The sequence below is a fragment of the Bipolaris sorokiniana genome, assembly GCF_000338995.1.
Source record: "Bipolaris sorokiniana ND90Pr unplaced genomic scaffold COCSAscaffold_6, whole genome shotgun sequence".
Classification (NCBI taxonomy): domain Eukaryota; kingdom Fungi; phylum Ascomycota; class Dothideomycetes; order Pleosporales; family Pleosporaceae; genus Bipolaris; species Bipolaris sorokiniana.
Window position 1 is genome coordinate 560,583 of NW_006911900.1, and position 19,577 is coordinate 580,159.

At 49.1% G+C, this 19,577-nt stretch overlaps 8 protein-coding genes across 8 annotated transcripts; 4 read left to right on the top strand and 4 right to left on the bottom strand.

Annotated features, from left to right (window-relative positions):
* The first annotated feature begins 737 nt into the window (after nt 1–737).
* COCSADRAFT_355955 (polysaccharide lyase family 1 protein) lies at nt 738–2,307 on the top strand. The gene has a single exon (XM_007701178.1). It carries the CDS (start codon nt 884–886, stop codon nt 2,090–2,092), a length of 1,209 nt encoding a protein of 402 aa, XP_007699368.1. The 5' UTR covers nt 738–883; the 3' UTR covers nt 2,093–2,307.
* A 791-nt stretch (nt 2,308–3,098) lies between these two features.
* Nucleotides 3,099–4,913, bottom strand: COCSADRAFT_355957 (uncharacterized protein; the record flags this gene model as incomplete). The annotated part of the gene is made up of 1 exon (XM_007701179.1): nt 3,099–4,913. The coding sequence occupies one exon, from the start codon at nt 4,911–4,913 to the stop codon at nt 3,099–3,101; it is 1,815 nt and encodes a 604-aa protein (XP_007699369.1).
* A 1,594-nt stretch (nt 4,914–6,507) lies between these two features.
* Nucleotides 6,508–8,205, top strand: COCSADRAFT_199045 (glycosyltransferase family 90 protein; the record flags this gene model as incomplete). Its single annotated transcript, XM_007701180.1, has 1 exon — nt 6,508–8,205. One exon carries the CDS (start codon nt 6,508–6,510, stop codon nt 8,179–8,181), a length of 1,674 nt encoding a protein of 557 aa, XP_007699370.1. The 3' UTR covers nt 8,182–8,205.
* A 604-nt stretch (nt 8,206–8,809) lies between these two features.
* Nucleotides 8,810–10,444, top strand: COCSADRAFT_87801 (uncharacterized protein; the record flags this gene model as incomplete). The annotated part of the gene is made up of 3 exons (XM_007701181.1): nt 8,810–9,062; nt 9,116–9,589; nt 9,645–10,444. 3 exons carry the CDS (start codon nt 8,810–8,812, stop codon nt 10,442–10,444), a joined length of 1,527 nt encoding a protein of 508 aa, XP_007699371.1.
* Nucleotides 10,445–10,540: 96 nt separating this feature from the next.
* COCSADRAFT_88742 (uncharacterized protein) lies at nt 10,541–12,434 on the bottom strand (the record flags this gene model as incomplete). Its single annotated transcript, XM_007701182.1, has 2 exons — nt 10,541–12,312; nt 12,374–12,434. The coding sequence occupies 2 exons, from the start codon at nt 12,432–12,434 to the stop codon at nt 10,541–10,543; spliced, it is 1,833 nt and encodes a 610-aa protein (XP_007699372.1).
* Nucleotides 12,435–13,391: 957 nt separating this feature from the next.
* On the bottom strand, nt 13,392–14,491 carry COCSADRAFT_87819 (uncharacterized protein; the record flags this gene model as incomplete). Its single annotated transcript, XM_007701183.1, has 2 exons — nt 13,392–13,593; nt 13,653–14,491. 2 exons carry the CDS (start codon nt 14,489–14,491, stop codon nt 13,392–13,394), a joined length of 1,041 nt encoding a protein of 346 aa, XP_007699373.1.
* Nucleotides 14,492–15,522: 1,031 nt separating this feature from the next.
* Nucleotides 15,523–17,171, top strand: COCSADRAFT_25798 (uncharacterized protein; the record flags this gene model as incomplete). Its single annotated transcript, XM_007700859.1, has 4 exons — nt 15,523–15,870; nt 15,928–16,086; nt 16,147–16,749; nt 16,818–17,171. The coding sequence occupies 4 exons, from the start codon at nt 15,523–15,525 to the stop codon at nt 17,169–17,171; spliced, it is 1,464 nt and encodes a 487-aa protein (XP_007699049.1).
* A 437-nt stretch (nt 17,172–17,608) lies between these two features.
* On the bottom strand, nt 17,609–19,491 carry COCSADRAFT_115870 (uncharacterized protein). The gene is made up of 3 exons (XM_007701184.1): nt 19,228–19,491; nt 18,988–19,149; nt 17,609–18,830 (listed from the first exon to the last, which is right to left on the bottom strand). The coding sequence occupies exons 2-3, from the start codon at nt 19,074–19,076 to the stop codon at nt 17,630–17,632; spliced, it is 1,290 nt and encodes a 429-aa protein (XP_007699374.1). The 5' UTR covers nt 19,077–19,149; nt 19,228–19,491; the 3' UTR covers nt 17,609–17,629.
* Nucleotides 19,492–19,577: the final 86 nt, after the last annotated feature.

The following is a 19,577-nucleotide window of genomic DNA, read 5'->3' on the forward strand; positions in this document are numbered from 1 at the left end:
CTAAAAGTCTTTTCAGCATGCGCATCTAATGCATCACTTCCAACCTCAAGCCACACCACTGCCATTCAGCATTCGGATAATTCTCAACATCAAACCCAAAATATGTTACCACCAACTTGTAATTGAAACTGGCCTTGTATCCGATGGGTCCTGGATTGAAGACTACCCAGATGCTTACGTTGAACTCTCGAGTAGTTTTCCTGTTGCCGCATTACCAGGTCCCAGATATTCGTCTTATTGCCCTTTTGAACTGAAAAATACTAATTGAGAGCGAGCAAGACTTGATACTGTTTCGATATACTTACTGAGAGGAACGAGATATTAGCTGTAAGCGGTCGGCATGAAAGTCACCCTAGGCGTGTTTATTTGCTTGTGGATCTTGTCTTTGACCTTGTCGATGCTGGTAGGATTGTCGGAGATGGTAAAACTGACTCAAGTATGCACAGTTCGTGAAGGGCCCGGCAGTACGATCAAACTATACCATATTTGTCCCAAAAGCGGAGTTCACAGATGTATCTACAAAAATATGTCAGATATTGTGCTTGCTGTCCCGCATCTCTTACTGTGTAAATGTTCTACCCATGTTGTTCCTTAGATTGTCCCTGCGACCTGAATCGTCCCTTGAGTTGATTGGCGGAATGCGCAGTCAATTGTCCGTGTCGATTAGTAGCGTGGATCTGGGGTAAATTAAAGGATCAATAGATCACGGCTAACTACCCCTAAACGAGCCAGAGAACTGCGCCCCCAGACATGATCAAAGGGAAATCAAGGATCGGCAACTTCATGCTCCACATCATCCAGCAGTTGATGTCAATTCACTCATTGTCAAAAGCCCTTCCTTGACTGATAATCCAAGGCTCTCACTCCGCTTGCATCTACAACCATGCACTTTCTTGCTCTTCTTCCTCTATTAGCCACTTCGGCTTCAGCTCTTGCTTTTCCCGGTGCTGAAGGATTTGGCCGCAACGCTGTTGGTGGACGAGGCGGTTCAGTCTATGTCGTCACAAATCTAGACAATGCGGGTCCTGGCTCTCTGCGAGACGCCGTCTCAAAACCGAACCGGATAGTCGTATTTTCTGTCGGCGGCCTCATTAACATCACTGACCGCATTGTCGTATCCAAACGCGTGACCATCCTAGGACAAACCGCCCCCGGTGGCGGAATAACAGTCTATGGAAATGGCTGGAGCTTCAGCAATGCCGACGACGCCATCGTACGCTATATTCGTATCCGCATGGGCAAAAAGGGAAGCAGTGGTAAAGACGCTATCACTATAGCAGAAGGACACAACATGATTTTCGATCACGTTTCTGTCTCGTGGGGCCGCGACGAGACTTTCTCCATCTCAGGCTCTGAAGTTGGAAACATCACGGTACAAAACAGCATCATAGCCGAGGGTCTAGAAACGCACTCGTGTGGTGGCTTGATGCAGACTGCTCTCGGTAATGGCATCAGTCTATTTCGTAACTTGTACATTGACAACAAGACGCGAAACCCTAAAGTCAAGGGTACAAATGATTTCACCAACAACGTGATTTACAATTGGGGCGGTGGGGGTGGTTACATTGCTGGCGATTCGAGCGAAAGGAGCGAGGCAAACATTGTTGGGAATTACTTTATCAGTGGACCCAGCACAACCGTTCCGGCTTTCACGCGGGGCAACGATTTATTCAACGGATTCGTCCAGGGCAACTTTTACGATTCTGGCAAAGACGGCGTGCTGAATGGAAAGGAGCTGGGTGTCACCAAGGAAAACTATGGTGGCATGAACATCAAGGGGGCCAAGTTCGCATACCCGGCTCCGGCAAAGATCTTGTCGGCAAACGAGGCGCTGGCACTTGCAGAGAAGGGTGCAGGTGCAAGTAAAGTCCGTGATTCGGTTGATCAACGGCTCATTGCTGAGTTGAAGAGTTATGGCAAGCTGGGACAATTGATTAGCGATGAGAATGCCGCTCCGATGAACGGCCCAGGAACTATCGACGGAGGAAAGAAGTGGGTGGATGCAAATGGCAACGGGATACCAGATGATGTCGAGTCGCAGTTTAAAAACGTGGAGGACTGGGCTAATAGTTTGGTGCCGGTTTCGTACTAGGTCGAACGGTTTCTTTTCTTGTATATATTTCCTAGAAGTATGATAGTTGGTGCATCGACTATATGGGCTATTTCTAAAGTGACTTGATACAGGAATTTTTCCACAGAAAAAGTGAAGTAGTCGATCAACGGGAAAATCTCAAGAAAGCTTCTTGGGCACTAAAACTTGAAAACTTCTTATTAAGATGGTACATGAATTGAGAAGGAATTGTTTTTGATATTGAAATCTTCTTCGGATATTATGTATTTCTTTTGGATTTTGATGAGGAGAAATCTTAGAAGTATAGGCGCAAGAAGTGTTCAATTTTCTACAGTGTAAGGGAGTCATCCTACACAAATCCAAAAACTTAAGTAGAATGTACTAATTGTATCATATAATATGCTAAGCATCAAACTGTAGTGGGCTTGAGGAACAGAATGGCGCACGATAAACCCATCCAATGTGCTCAATCCTAGTCATGCTCCCACATTCTTCCCAAGCTCTACTCCTTCGTAGCTGGCCTCTAATCAACATCAATGGGACTTTCAGGTGCTTCAGATCCCGTACATACATGAAAGTACATCATACTATACCTACCCACCCCTGATAGCGCTGCCATCGCCATTGCAACCTCCTCCATCCTAGCCTACCTGCTTCAAATTAAAAAAAAAGAGAATTGGATAGCGGATTCATCAAGAAATAGAGATTAGCAGGTGGGACGATGAACATTCGAATATAAAGCAAGATTCCAGTCATGCAGTGTTGTCTTCTTTTTCCTTTTCCTTTTCGATAATTCCATTTCGAATCTTGTCCCACCAAGAAACTCGAAGAACAGCCCATATTTGGTGCCACATACTGATTGACTAACAATAGTAATGAGACTTCACAAAAAATATACAATCAAGGAATTTTTCATTGTTCTTAGAAATCGTTTGGGTATATGGAAATTTACATATTACGTGGACAACAAATGCGCTCATTAGTTGGATGATCGTATGACTTTGGTTGGTGAGACGACTTTCTAAATCTATCCTCCAAACCTGGACCGCAACGGGGGTGAAGAAGGTATCAGCGGCGGTTCCGACTGACTTGTATAGACGAAATCTTCCGAATACGTTGCTCGTCTGGGTGTTGTAGATCCTAGTTGTGGCGTAGGAGCTGCTAGCTCATAGGTCCAGTAGTTTCTATTAGCCTGCATTTCTGGTACTTCTTGATCAAGTTCGGCAGGAGAAGTCTTGCGCTCTTCAGAGTAAGCGGGTAGGCTGTTGGCCGTAGTATGCTGCTTTGTGCGGCGACGATGGCGAAGGAAGAGGAGAACTACGCCGGCACCGAGAAGGACTACTGCAGCTGCGCCCAGACCAATTCCTGCTTTTGTTCCTGTGCTGAGTCCTGTTGTAGAGAATATTGGATCTGGTGTGGTAGATGGAGTAGGCGTGGAAGAGATTGGCTTATCTTCCTTCTCTGGCAGTGGTGTCCAATAGCTAGCCCAGCTCTCCGTGAAAAGAGTTTCGTTCGTATACACATCCGGCAAGTCTATGTCCGCATCATCGATATTTAACATGACATTTCCAAGACCGTTCTTCGAAATACCCGGGCCGGGAGCTTGGCCCAACCAAGACACTTCGCGATTCCAGTTCCGGCCTATGAAGGCTGCTTGAAGAAAAGCGCGACCAAGTATGTATGGGGTATCTTTGGACGATGGCTCGTAGCTTTGGCAGGGGAAATATGCTATCGGTTTCTCAACGATAGGGGTATCGAGCGTCAGATTTAGCAGACTGAACGGCACTTTGATAGTTACGTTGTTTGACGCACCGTAAGCTGGAGGGAAAGTGAAGCCAAGATACGCCGGAGAGGTTACAATTGTTCGATAAGCTGGATCTGCCGTATCCCACAGCCAATATCTCAGTTTCTCGTCAAATTTGATAGGTAAGTGCTTCGCAATCTCTTCACAGGTTTTTCCAGGGAGATGGAGGTACGTCTGTCGTGGATCGGGTAAAGCAAAAAGAGTTGTACTTTGACTTTTGTTACTCAACAATAGATTGCGTTTCTCTTTGAAGCTGAAAGGGGAGCCACCAGTAGCGGCTCCAATGCTGATATCAAGTAAGAGCGGAGCTTTGTTGAACGACGTATAGGATCCTACAAGTCTCCCTTTGTCGTAACCACCGATGAGCAAAGAGCCTGGGTAATTATGAAACGCCGATCCAATCTGCAAGCCGTATGAGAACGATCTTGTAGCACTGCGATTGTATGCGGCGCCTGCATAGCTGAAGCCAACCATCGGTGCATTGGCGAAGGTCGAATCGGTGGCGAACTTTTGCGACTGTTCTGGTCCTCCCAACGCGAAACATCCCAGCTCCGGTCCACGTACACTCCCGTCAGGATTTGTGATCACAATGTCCTCGATCAAGACCAAACTCGAGTTCCAATACGAGAAACTCTCAACTGTTGAAGCTTGGAGAAGTATCCCTTGTCCACTAGAATTCACTCTAGAGGCTTCATCCATCCAATCTCCAGAAGCACTGACACTTGGAGGAAAGTCAGGGTTCCAAGTTCCTCCTTTGCCACACCTTGAGTTCTTGTATGGCTTGCATGCCTTCGAAGTGAGAATTTTGCTGTTCCATTCACCACCAGGTAGAAGGTCTAGCTGCCGGTGATCCTCATTGATCAGGAGAATGTCGGGACTGGTACCGCCCACAGTAACTTTTACTGCCTGCCAGGGGCCATCCGGACCGTAGTATTGTGTGCTCCATGGGACAGAGATGTATTGTGCGGCTAATATGGGTGGCAACGTTTGCAGCAGCGAGCTGGTGATGAGGAGTTGGCGTAAGTGCCGAAACTTCATTGAGTAGGTAGATAAGAATGTGCTTGAGACGAACAACGAAAGTCGAGAGAACAAAGGCACGAACAAATTTGATGACGTTCAAACAGACAACTCAGATAAATGAGGTTATGACTTGGGCAAATCAGTTCTACAGTAGTCCGGGAATCGACACTGGACAGCACGGAAGAGTACAACCGCCTTGTTGCTGTGCCGCAATAAACGAGGTACGTGCATAAGATTGCACTGAGTCCCTTGACGCATTCGGCTACGACGGGTGTGATGTAAGTAATGCCCCTGCATGAAGCCTGCTTCAAACCCTTTAAAACAAGGTATGGCAGCTTGAGCAGCTCCAACCATTTTCCCGATGATTCTGCTTAGACTGTAGACTTTGTTAATGATACGAGTAGAGTATGCAAATAGATACAATGTTGAAGTTCGAGGGTGAAAGCGTGTTAGGGGCGCCAGGATTACAATTAAGCGCCTAGTGGGTATTTAAGCGCCGAATCCTATATCTCACCACCCTCGCACCCTAGCCATGCTGGAACGTGGCGTTCACTCCACATCCTGGTTATGTACGAAAATGTCGCTATTTCCATAAACGTATGCGGGTGGGTCTTGACATCATCAGGATCTCTGAATCCATCCCACTCTCTTCTTCTTCTTATCACATATTGACTTATTTTCAACTCTGCAATGGGGTTGAAAGACTTCACAAGTATCGGCTATTTCACCGCTGCAACAGCAGCAGCAATCTTAACAGCTGTACTCAGCCCTCAGTCCCATATTGGGCACACCCTAGTGCTTGCCGAATTGATATGCTGGACACTGGTCATCGCGTTCTTCGGAACTCTTGAGCGCCTTGGTTCAGAAAATTGGAAAAGCAACAATGTTGCCTCTACGGCGACACTCATATATCTGTATTGGACCGCTGCGTTTTCTATAGTTATCACGGCAATATCTTCTTCCTTTATTGATTCCATATGGATTACTGTAAGTGGGTGCTCACTCACATACTGAAACCTGCTAATGTAGTCTTTGAAGCCTGTAGTCGCTTTTGCAATTCTTGCACGTCGTCCAGCTTCATGGTTGACACGCCTCTACGCATCGCTACCTAGGCATATTCAATATTCGTGGCTTACATTCGGAATAGGAATGATCCTTTTCGTATCACTTGTCCCCACTCTTGAAACAAAGAGGCTAGCTTCTGCTATCCCAATTGCTCTTGGCCTCATAGGAACATACACATCTCTAATCCACATTTTCGGTCCCGAGAATGACCAGATCGATGAGAAAGGACGATTGGAGACCACGCGCGTCATTTTTTCCATCGGATTGCGCATCATCGGATTGCTTATAGCCGTTTCTGTCATTATGATACTTACATGGTCTGGAAGCCCACTCGACATAACTAATGCAATGTTGGCTGGCGGTCCTAAGGCTGCTCATTGGATCATCATTTTCTGGCTCGTAAGACTTATTGGAATTCTGAACCAATTTACACCCATGCTAACATGTCCAGACACAAGAGACCCCATGGGAAATCGCGCCTGCCATCTGGGCTTATGTTGCTGCGTCAGTCAGCTCCTTACACCCAACTTCAATCGGCACATTAGGCATGGCTCAAACCTTCACTCGCATAACTATTGCGATTCTAAATCTATACCAAATAATCGACTTTATACCGAAAACAGAAAAAGGCCGCGGGTTACTAGTTGCCTTCGCTCTATGGCCGGTTTCATCATTCGTACAGCATACTCCCCTAAGCCAGCATATAACTTCCTTGCCTGGCGTGAACTGGCCTGGATCATCTGACAACATCTCATATCACCCAGTCGAACTACTCATTCGCAGAGCTCAAGACGATTTCAAACACCTTATCGATAAGCAATCAAAGACGCTCGAAGCTGCTGAGACTGAGTATCGTAGAAGATATTCACGGTCTCCACCTCCCGGGTTCGCCCAATGGTTCGCGTATGCAAAATCTAAAAACTCGGTTCTCATCGATGATTTTGACATGATCAACAAGGATCTGAAGCCATTTTGGAAGATTGCCCCGCAACAGCTTCATGAGAGCATTAACCATGTGTCAAGTTTCGAACATCTTGCCCTGCGTAAATGCGGCTTCACCGACGGACGCTTCCATGGACAAGGCGGCGGCTGGATTGTTGAAGATCTTGGAAAACTTCTTCAAGAGGTCTCGCAGGGTATTCCCAATGTTGAATTTGCTTTCGACGTGGTGGATGAACCCAGGATTATCATCACACAACATATGCTCGATACTGGAGGCGTGTCAAAGCCCGAGTTCTATGACGCCCATCACTTATCAATATGGGAGCGCACAACTAGCGCTTGTGCACAAACTAGCTCCCCTGGAAAACTTCACACCATCCATGACTATGGACTAAATTTAGTTCAAGATTGGTATCAGTCCAAGGATGTTTGTTCCCACCCCGAATTCAGTGTCATGCATGGTTTCTTCTCATCACCAATGACCTGTCTTCTCACAGATGCCCCTGTTCCTGTCCTGTCTCAAGCTGCTCCAACATCATTCGGAGACATAATGTACCCTAGTCCCTGGTACACGGCAAAGATGGACCAAGGAGATTACAAGGACGAAGCCGACCCTCTCTGGGAACAGAAAGCTAGAAATCTATATTGGGCGGGCAGTACGACTGGTAGCTATAGCTGGAACGGCACCTGGCGTTATTCTCACCGACAAAGATTCGTTCAATTGGTTCAGACACTTAATCAAACCAACCACATATACCTTGAAGAGTTCAAGCCTGGACAGTGGGCCAGCTACGGAGCAGTCGAAGATCACGGCGACTTATTTGATGTCAAACTCACTGCCATCATCCAATGCGATAATCAAGACTGCGAAGAGCAGACAAAAGTCTTCACCCTTGGGGAGAAAGAGGAACGAAGTCGGCAGTTTCATTCCCAATTCGTATTTGATGTGGACGGCAACTCATTCAGTGGGCGATTTTACACTCTATTGAGATCGAGAAGTGTTGTACTCAAGCAAACCGCTCTACGTGAGTGGCACGATGAACGTCTCATTCCATGGGTTCATTTCATCCCCATCAGCCTATCCATGGACGAACTGCCGGAAGTCATGCGTTATATGACCACTCACGAAGACGGAAAGAGAAGGGCAAAAGAGATTGCCGATGCAGGCCGTGAATGGCACGGAAGAGTCCTGAGAAAGGAAGACTTCACGATATATCTCTATCGTCTCATGCTGGAACTTGCGAGAATTATGGATCCGAACCGACAGGTCGAACATTGAAACGGTTATCAACCCTCCTACTTGACCAATAGGAGATATATATGACGATCGTATATCTCCGTTCTACTGAATTCGTGGCTTCTCATGACGTTGGGAGTCGCCCCTCACTCTTCAACAGCACCACCTTCCTAACGCCGTTTAGCGCCGTGCAAGTAAATGGACCCTGTTATCATTCGCGTCCTATCTTTACTGACATCATCCACTCGAATGCATTATCAGTCTTCACTCCAAAGACTTGACCGGCACCCAATCCTCTCTTCGCCCCGCCTCTACTGTTCGACAAGAGGGGTCACACTAAGCTACTCGCGGTGAAGGCCAGAGATCTAGCATACCCAGTGCGATGTCGGAACAGGGCTCACGATAAGAGATGGAACTTAGGAAACACGACGTCTAGCCAATATATTGGAGGGTATGGAGAAGGATCTGCAAAATGTAGACTTGAAGTGGGAATAACATATTGGGTTCGGCTTCGACGTCGGCATGTGCATGCGATGCGGCACATTCTATGCCGGTATGCAAGGACGAGACAGACACACATGCATAAACGTACTAAAAGAAAGATATTCTATGAACCTATGTCTTCCCTTTCATCCTGGTTCAATCTCCTCTATCTTCCAAACTATCAACTATGGGTGACTTTGAGAAGGACGTGTCAAAGTCGGGTGAAATTTCATCATCGCCACAGTATTCCGACGTTGAAATCGGCACTGTGCATGAGACAACCAAGAATGGCGACTCAGCACTCGAATTTCTAAGAACAGCACACGATGTTGGTGAACTTACTCCTGAAGATGAACGTAGGTTACTTCGGAAGATCGACTGGATGATTATGCCGCTTATGTGGTGCTGTTACTGTCTTCAATATCTCGACAAAACACTGGGTACGTAGCTGAATATTCCTTAATCAAACAAGCATACTAATCTTTTATCATAGTCAACTACGCAGCAGTAATGGGCCTCTACGACGACGCAAACATAACGACAGACCAGTTCTCGAACCTCGCCTTGTTCTTCTACGTCTCCTATCTCGTCGTCGAGTTCCCACATGGCTACGCTATGCAACGTCTACCCACTGCAAAGTACCTTGGTTCCGCAGTCATCCTCTGGGGTCTAGTCACCGCGCTGACATGCTTGTGTAAGAACTACGGCGCACTGGTCGCCACACGTGTGCTACTTGGTTGTTTTGAAGCCGCCGTCGCACCCAGTCTGATTCTCATCACCTCCATGTGGTACAAGCGAACAGAACAGCCGCTGAGAACCGGTATCTGGTACTTAGGCGTTGGCACCGGAACAATGATCGGGAGCTTGATTAGTTTCGGATTCCAACATTACCACAGCGACGCATTCACAAGTTGGCAAACCATGTTTCTCGTCGTCGGTCTCGTCACCATCGCCGTTGGCATAACCGGTACGTCTCTTTCCATATCTCAAATCTTTCAGCCAATAACACCACAAACCACCAGTGGTATTCCTTCTCCCAGACAACCCCATGTCCTCGCGCCTCACCCCCTCTGAAAAAGTCTGGGCCATAACCCGCCTCCGCTCAAACCAAACCGGAATCGAAAACACCACCTTCAAACCCTACCAAGTCCTCGAATGCTTCAAAGACCCCCAAACCTGGCTTTTGTCTCTCATCACAATCTCCTCAAACGTGCCCAACGGCGCAGTCTCTTCCTACCAAGCCACCCTCATAAAATCCTTTGGCTTCGACTCCAAAACAACCGCGTTGCTGCAACTCCCCTCAGGAGCCATCAGTATAATTTCTATTTTGATAGCTACGTACCTCGCCGGCCGCTTCAACCAGCGTGGGCTGAACATCATTACGTTGCTGGTACCCGGAATGTTGGGTGGGTGCCTCATGGCTTTTTTGCCTAGCTCAGCGAAAACAGGCAAGTTGATAGGAAACTATCTGACCAACTGTATCGGATCCAGCTTACCGCTATTATACTCGTGGGTCGCAGCTAACTACGCGGGGCACACGAAGAAAGTGACGATGAACGCTGTACTCCTCATGTCGTTTTGCCTGGGCAATATCATCGGCCCGCTCACGTTTCGGAAGGAAGATAGTCCGGACTTTGTACCTGCGAAGATTACGATTATCGCCACGTGTGCGGTTGCGGCGGGGTTGGCCATCGTGCTGCGGGTGTATTACGTAGTGGAGAATGGGAAGCGGGAAAGACATAGTATAAGTGAGCGAGTGGAAAATGAAGAGTTTTTGGATTTGACAGATCGCGAGAACGCGAGGTTTAGGTATAGATTGTAAATTCACAACTCGTGCTATCATACATACATATATATATATATCAATTTCGAAGATCGAAAACGCTCAAGACTTGCTTTGCTCTTCTGTGTAACCCACCTACGGTGTCCCCGCCCCTCCCTTGAGTTCGCGAATAATAATCTCCGCCGCCTTCTCTCCAATCATCAGTGCCGTGTTATTCGTATTTGCACCCACATTCTTTGGCGGAATACTCAGATCCGCAATCTTGAGACCCTTGACACCATACACATTCAGGTCCTTATCCACAACACCATCCTTCTCCCTTGGCGCCATCTTACACGTGCCCAGCGAATGCCAGGTCGTATTCACATTCTCCCTCAGCCACTGCTCAATCGCCTCATCATCTTCCTTCGTGTACACCAGATCCTTGACGTCCTTCAACGGCGCAGTGACAGATTCCTGGACCGCGGCTGCGGAATTAGCGGGGAAGCGCGGATGTCCTGCTGCGAGTTCGCCGCGGTAGAAGTTTGTGCGGCGCATGATTTCGCGTTGTTTCTTGTAGGCCCACATTTGCTTCTTGAGATCGATGTCATCTTTGTCGTTGAAGAAGCCGACGTCGAAGTCGAGCGCGTCGTCGTGCTTGGGACCTGTGATGTGCATGTGGCCGCGAGAGTAGGGGTATGCGGTGTATGTTCCGGTGGTAACGTATTGGCCGGCTGGGATGCTGGTTGGGTCGCCGAGGAATCCGGATACTAGGCCGCATAGCATGAGAGGGATGTTGGGGTTGTCTTTGAAGTCTCGGTCCCAGGCTTCTCTGAATTCTGGGCCGAGGGCGGTGACTTCGTCTTCGGTGGGTCGTAGCTTGGAGGATATGTCTATGCCGTTCCAGCCCAGTATGGGATCTTTGTTCTCCATCATTTTGGCTACGTCCGCGCGTCCGCTGAGGATGGCATCCATTGTTTGGTGTGGCTCGAGAGAGGTCTTGAAGGGATAAAGAATGAGGTGATGATCTTGGTAGTCTTTCCCTACACCTGGTAGTTCTTCTACAAGTGGCACGCCGGCTCGTTCGAGAATTTCCTTTGAACCAACACCAGAGCGTTCGAGTACTGGTGGTGTGCCGCAGGCACCACATGTGACAACGACAAGCTTGCGAGCACGCACTTGCTTGACTGGGTGCATGCTGAGGCCAATGGTGGACTGAAATTCAGGATTTGGTGTGTATTCTACGCCAGTTGCGCGCTTGTTCTCGTCAAACAGTACGCGCACGACTTTCGATTCGACAAGCACGTGAAGATTCGAGTACTGCTCCTGTTCGAGCTTGGGGTGTATGTATCTGTGTGCAGTATCTTGACGTCTGCCGTCCGGTGAGACGTATCGTTGCCATCGCTGAACACCGTTGTTTTCTTCCAAGTTTTGCAGGTCTTCAATCTCAGGGACGCCGACTTCCCCAGCAGCGCGGATGAAATCGTCTTCCACTTCACGGCAACGGTAACCGCCGTCGCTGATATTTATAGGCCCATCGTAGCCATGATGTTCTTTCTTACCTGGCCCGTGATATGTCTCGAGTCTCTTTAGGTGCGGCCATACCTCTTCCGCCGACCAACCAGGGGTGTTCCAAGAGTCAAAATCCGAGCGTTGTGCGCGAGTGTACATCATGAAGTTGATCGAGCTGCCTCCACCAAGCGTACCACCACACGGTACGATAGGCTCTCGGTCAGCAAGTTGTTTAGCCTTGTTGCCCTTGTAGAAAAGTGCTGTTTTGGTGGTAGGCAGAAGATTCTGTAGATAGAAAACCGGATTTACAACACTTGCAACATCTTTGTTGTTTGCACCGCCTTCAATCACAAGAATGGAGAGGGAGGGGTCGTCTTCTGCGAGGCGGCCGGCTATGATACATCCTGCTGTTCCGCCTATAGACAGCAACCGCGTTAGGTTCACGACAGTACTTAAAAAGAAGGGAGTGCAACGGACCTCCAGCAATGATGACATCCACTTCCTCGATACCATCTGCAAGCTTGGAATAGATGCCCATGGTGAGAATTATTATACGGATCGAGTGGTGATCTGGCTTGATTGGAAAAGGGGTGGGATGGAGGCAATCCTGAAGGGCAATCACTCCGGCTTCCTGCAGCATATATAGCAAGATGTGCATGCTCTCCTGCTTGCCCGGAAAGTCAGGGGTCAGGAGTCAGCCACTAGGACCCTGATACACTGAGGGCAGCATCCGGCATGAGCCTGCCCCGCATTCTGAGTACCGAAAGCCGCATCTTTTACTGTTTGTAGCCTGGTTCTGGTGTTGCGAGTGGACCCGCTCCGCATTCGAGAGGCGTCTGGATAGCAAACTAGAGGCACCGCGTGGTACTAGTGCTAGTGCGAAAACAATTCCCCACTCATGGCAACCTTTTGTGCCATGCAAATCTTTTGCGCGGGTGGTGAAATGTAAGTAAGCACACTGTCAGGTGTTCCCTCCCCGCACTTCAACCCGGATTCGGTCAATTGCGGCCGTCCGGGGGGATGAAAGATGTGCTTGTACCAACACCTAAAAAGGATTGCATCTCGCCTACGAGATGGGGGGTACCTCGGCATATCGCAAACAGGTCCGCGTGGGCCTTAGTATCTGAGTGGGATTGAATTCAACTCACAGCCAATGAAACATGCAGCACAAATATGCAGGTGGAGAAATTTTCGGGACATCGTTTGCATTATGAGGCCTCCCTTTGTGGGTAAATGTAACGTGTAACCACCAATCTGCATGTCCTTCGGATATTATCAAACGCCTAATCTGTACCGCGGAGCCTTCCTGTAGCTGTGCCCTTGGCCAATTGGACATGTTTGGGTTACAAAAGAAGAGGCCTGATTGCTAAGAAAGAAAATAGTCGGTTGTACATGAGCTGGGGAGACCAAGGAAGTATCCTTCCAGACTGAGTGGAGAAGGTCTCAAGAGCATGCGCGCATCCGGTGAGAGGGACTGCAGGGGCAAAGAGCGGGCTTAAGAAGGATGGCCTAGAATCATGGCACTCAAGAAGCTCTCAAACTCAAGGCGACGCTTGCCAGCGATGCTGTGCTTTTTGGGTTTAGCATCGGTCTCGAGGTAGTGCTTCTCAACATTGACCGTAGCCGACAGCGTCTGGAAGTGTTTGAGGACTTCCATTTTCAGATTGGCACTCTCATTATCTTGGACAGAGTCGTGCCTGCATAAAGAATTAAATCAGCTTGTTCCATGGTTCGTATGTTTGCGGCTTCTACTTACCACTTAATGTCAACCTTTTGTAGATCAGGGGCTTTCAGCAATATCTTGTAGACGAAGCTAGCCCGCTGATGGAGAAGAGCAGGGAAGACAGCCTCCGCAAGGCCAGTCGCATCGGTACGCATCCAGGCAGAGTCCCAAACAAACGTCACTTCAGCCTTTCGAATGTTCCGCATAGGCGAGAAAGCGGCATTGGCAATCTGCCCCAACGCTTCCTCGAAGAAGGATGTATGAGCAATGTTGCGAGTCGCATTGATGCGTAGGACAGCGACATTGTAGAACCAGTTCTTGGCTTCGATGTTCAGTTGTCTGGACGTCAGGAGTAGCTCGACAGGTGGCGGAAAGTGGGTCAAGGATATGAAGTTTGGAACATGACGCCACTTAGCGTTGGGATACACAGAAGGCTGATACAAACTGTTGTAAGTACCATTTCCAACAGTCTCAGTCGCGTTCAGATAGCCGACTTCTTCGTCGTCTTCGCTATCTTCTTCTTCTTCGTCGTCGTCATTTTCGTCATCGTCCTGCTCATCATCTTCTTCTTCCTCTTCTGTGTCCGTCTCATGTTCCTCAGTGGTGTCGCTATCGCTGCCGCCATCATCCTCGCTTGCAGAGATGACATCGTTCCAGCTGTAACAAAAAAGCGGCTCAGGTACGGTTGGGTGATCGCGCATGTACGCAACAATGATGTTCTCGGACTCCTCCTTCTCAAACCAGTGGAGTAGAAGCCGCTTGGGGTTATTCTTGCCGGCTGATGATGCACGGTCTGATAGATACTCAAAGATGGAGTGTCTTACCTCGAGTGGAAGGCTCATAAACATGTCTGGAGCGTCGTTGAGAGCCATGGCGGGGAGTTGAGAGTGATGGACTGATGGAGTAGGAGTTGTTATGAGAGATGAAGCAGTAGATATACTGCACTCCAAGTGTGCAACAACTCTGGGAAGTGGCAGGAAAAGAAACCAGAGCCTAAGCGAAGCTGGCTCCGTTGCCTAGGGGAGCAGGCTTGGGTGAGTCTATAGGCGTTTGCTTCATCAGTGACTGCTGAGCCGCAACCCAGGATGCCGTGAATGTGAGTGAAGGGCATGCATATCGATGAGGGTGAAGCCGCCGCCTGTCTCTCCTCACTTCACGGTACTTGTCAAATTGCGGCTGGAGCACTCATTAGTAGTGTCATCCCTGTGTTCCCGACGGTGTAAGCGCGACGTCAGAACCTGACAAGACCTAATTGGTGACAGGGCTAGAATATCCGTTCCGTTAATCAGGAGCTGGGCTTTGTATCTGTTCAACCAAAAATTCCTGCTGGTTGCCGCGTGCAACTTTCCCTGATACACTGACGCTACTGAGTGGTTGATGATGCTCCAAGGAAGTCATAGGTGGTGCATTGTAGGGGGATCGACTGTAGTATAAATGAACACTGCAGCTACCTTTTACATCAAGCTACGTTGGCGTGTCTAATATAGGTCGTTCGTGCCATATCACCAAATAAGCACTTAACAAGGCCATATTACTCTCATGATTTCGAACACAAATCCGTTCGTGGCTACTTTCTTTGTTTAGCACATGTGTTGTCTGCTCTTGCCATCTTTAGTAGATCGCGAATGCTACTCGACAAACCCGTTCCTTCTCGCAAGTTCAAGTCAAAGGTAAACATCAAGTTTCAACGGCAGCAGCTTCTCGCCACAGATTCCCAACAATTATCAACAGCGCATACTCATTCCAGTGTATATAAGCCATCCTTCTAGTTCCAACTCTCCATTCTTCTTCACATCCATCCCATCCCATCAACTCTTCTCCATTCGTCCAACACCAGCATCCTTACCCGCACCCATCCTCCCGCACCCGAAGCTATCGAGTCTCAGCAACAACGTTAGTCATTATGCGCGTCACCGCTAGCATTCTTGTTAGCTTCATTGCTGTGGGCATTGCTATGCAGGTCACTCCCACCACCAAGTCGAAGTTCAGCAAGGCCCTTGGCGAAGCATATCCTTCAGAATCTGATCACGTTGACGGTAACTGGCGGATCGGTTGTGACAGGAACAACCACTGCTCGTACTATCATGATGCCGCCGCTGCTACAAGCATCGCTGCTTCAGAGTCTGTTCACCCTGACGAAGGATCATATCCTGAGCGGTCTGCGAGGAGTGCCAATGCAACCGCCATAGCCGTACGCGTTGCCAGGTTTCCTAAGGTCAATGCCACCTCTTTAGCCGTAGCGCTTAGTATGGTAAGTTCTCTTCGTTCAATCTTTCCAATGTTTGGTCTTCCAGTGAATTCGATGCAGATTTTTGATAGATGGTTCACTGACACGCCCCAGGACGATGACCGATTGACTCGACGCAGCCAGAACGTCTCCCTTCACGCAAATACACAACCACTTTTCGGCCGTCACGTCGCCTTCGCAGGAGACCAATGTGAAGAATGCGATTTAACTGAATGTCCGGTACGTCGCGCTCCTCTAGTCCCATTTCTCATATCATGGCGCTAATCCTCGATGTGCTAGGAATGCCATAGTGACTGTGCCCAGTGCCAACACTTCAAGTGTGTCGACCCCAAATCAGGCGTGTCCATGTGCATGAGTGTACGACCCAAGTACCTGGTCCCCTGCGATCCCGTCCCTCCGCCAGTTGTGACCAAGACGAAGACTATCTACTACTTGCCTGTGTCTACACCGATATCTGCGGAAACAATCACAGCCTCACGTCAGGCGAGGTCCGTGGCTACGATTGCACCTCTGCCCACAATCACAGGCGAACCCTCGGTTACTATCACAGTATCTACTGTTGTAACAACGACAACCACCGTCCTCACTCCCTTCCCGACCAAAACTACCAAGACGGTTTTCAGGGAAGTCAGCATCGTACCCATTGATCCCGACAGCACTATCGTCTCCACCAAGACCCTTGTACCTCTGGCACCCATCACGAAACCCATCATGCTCGACAGCAGGAACAACTTGATAATCCCCAAAACCCCAAGCGCCAGCTCTCCAACCCCGTCCTTCACAACAGCCCACGGGCCCCGAGTCTCTGGTCTGCTCTCCCGCCAGCATTACAACACCAAGGAAGCATCTTGCAAAATTTGTGGAGACGCTTCAGCCTGTCAGGTATGTCCAACCTCCCTCCCCTAACATGCCACTATCGGCAACATCCCTGCTGATACATTCAAATACAGGAGTGCACCTTCGCCTGCCCCGACTGCGGCGGCAACTTGTTCTGCAACAGCCTCTTAGGTAGCCGTAATATCTGTATCGATATGCAGAGCACCGCAAATGCTTCTACAGCCTCGGACAAGATTCTCGGTCGCGCAGCTACACTTCTCATTCAACGCGACGCAAATACTGTTGCTTCCAACAACGGGTCGATCATTGGCAAGCCGTGGGATATTCAAGACGATGGTTCGGTGCTGTCGCTGAAGTTTGGGTACTCCGACTGCCGTGCCTGCATTCCTGGGGACAGAGATTGTCGTGTGGGTTTCTTCCCTTTTGGATTACATGCTTTCAGTGATGTAGGCTTTGAAGCTGATTGATAAACAGGGGTGCAAGCAGAGGTTTGACTGTAGCGAGATGAACAAGTGTGTTCGCGTTGATGAGACGGCGATCGTAGAGGTTTGTTACGAGACGGAGACTTTCTGCCCTGCTTGAAGTGTTCTGGCTGGTTCTCCTCTTATCGGATGAATGCGCGTTGAGTGAGTGGCTCACTGGGTGAGGGATTGCCTTGTCGGCTGCACGGTTTCGCATGTTCTTGCTCGTTGTTTCGTTCGGCTGAACTTAAGCGCATACTCGCAGCGATATGCCCCTTTGTTTGTACCTTTCTTGTACCCTCCGTCTCCTCTATTGCTCTACACTTCTTTGTAGTCTACTCACTTGCTTTTCAATCCATTCTTCGTTTCTCTGACCCGTCTTTTATCCATTGCTAGTCACTCATGTCTGTCACATCACAACATCACACTCGAGCCCTCACGATGACTGTGATTCCTTCATACATCTACGAACCTCTACTACCCCCTTGCCCCGCATCTCCCTTGAGATCCTCCATCAAAACGCTCATAAGCTTAAACATCTCGCCCGCAAGCTTCTTTCCCGTCTCTCTCCACTCCTCCGCACACAGTCTCCCAAACCGATCAGGATGCCATCGTAATCGCTCTTGACGCAACCACTCATAACTATACAGCCCACTTGCACGAAGCAACTTCTCCACATCATGATGACAGGCGTGTATGCTATTCTCTTCCAGCTTGAGCATCTTGCACGCTGGCAACGCACACGTAGTGAGAGTACCTGGCAGATACGGAAACATCGTGAAAAGCTTCGGCGAAGAAGAAGGTAACCGATGCAACGGCGGCGGCGTATCCGAGCTAGTCGACTGCGAACGAACCTGAATCTTCCTTGGAGTTTTCTGTTTCGGGCCCGCCGCCGCCGCAGCCGCCGCCGCAAACATGCTCTCCGTCTCGACCGACCACTTCTCATACAGTGCCTTAGTCGCGGCCTCCTTCTTCTTTTCCTCCGACTCTGCCGTCCCATTCTGCGGCTGGCCACTGCCAGGCTGCGACGTACTCTGTTTAGCCTTATGCTTACTTTTCGTCTTGGCAAAGAAATTCAGCGCAAATCCCTCAAGCGCATCTTCATTGACATCGTCAATCGAACCCGCCCACGTGCCATCTTTCCTCACCGCGATAAACTGGTCCGCACTCGAAGGATCAAGAGCAATGTATGATAGCTGATTCCACTGAAACCCCTTTTCCGCCTTCCATTCCTCAACTGTCTCTTTGTAAATCTCCCACGCATCGCCTTCACCTAGCTTGAACACCACATCTCCGTACTCGCTCATTGCGAAAAACGCGCCGTCAGGTCCCCACGTCACCATCCGCGGGGGTCCCACGCGCCATCCCGACGGCGTCAGCCACGACTGCAATGCATCTTCGAGGGCCGTAGGCAGATTGCCCCAGCGGATGAGGTCAGGGTGCCACACGAGGAACCCGTCATCTGGGCCGAGGAACGCACGGAGATGCGGCGAATGCCATGTTTTATTGAGCACGGCCTGCAGCCGAGAAGGCACTGCGGAACCCCATTTCAAACTACTCTTGCCTGCGCTGTCTTTGGAGCTGAGCACCCAGGATTCTTGCGAGGGCCCGAGGACCGCCCAGTGGACTTCTGATACTGCTCTGCTGAGGAGCTGGTCTTGGAGACTAGATGGGAGGTTGCGACAGTGGGGTGGGTTAGGGATTTATTTTTTATTTATTTTATACGTGCGCGCGTGTTTAAGGAGGGTTGGCGGGGAGGAGAGGAGTAGTGACGGTGGTGATGGTAGTGGTGGTGATGGTGGTTGATGGTGATTGAACATACTACTGTAGTCCCGCCGCGCTTTTAGATACAAAGCTATCGTTTGGACCAAACGAGAAGAACGACGCGGTACTCGCTGTGCTGCTACTCATTTGCTCGAGCCGTGGACGTTGCGATTGGGTGGGAGAATGATCGGTTATGACGTCATATATGATTTACGAATCACTCAAAAGCCGCAAAAAATGTTAGTTACGAGCAACTAATCTTGTATCCTTTTTTTGCCTAGTTTGTAGGGCCACTCACCGATGATATGTACTACAAAGCGGACGTTCTGTCGGGAGGTCCTTTAAACCCTTCTTCCCCTTTTTTTTGTCTTATCCACGACGGCCTGAAACGCAAAGTAATAGTATGGGCTCTTCGCCGTTAATGCTTTTGGCTTCGCCAACTTGGCTTATTCCTGTTTGCACCCTGTAGTCGATCAAGCTTGGCAAAAAGGCGGGACAACAACCTGTTGACAACAATAGAATCCCTCTCGTTTGTTGGTTTACCCCAACTTTCTTACCGTTGCTTTTGTTAGGTGTCTACAAGTTGTTGTTAAGATTTATAGCACCCAGAACCAACGGACAATACCCGCTTTTGCAACTTGTCTGCTA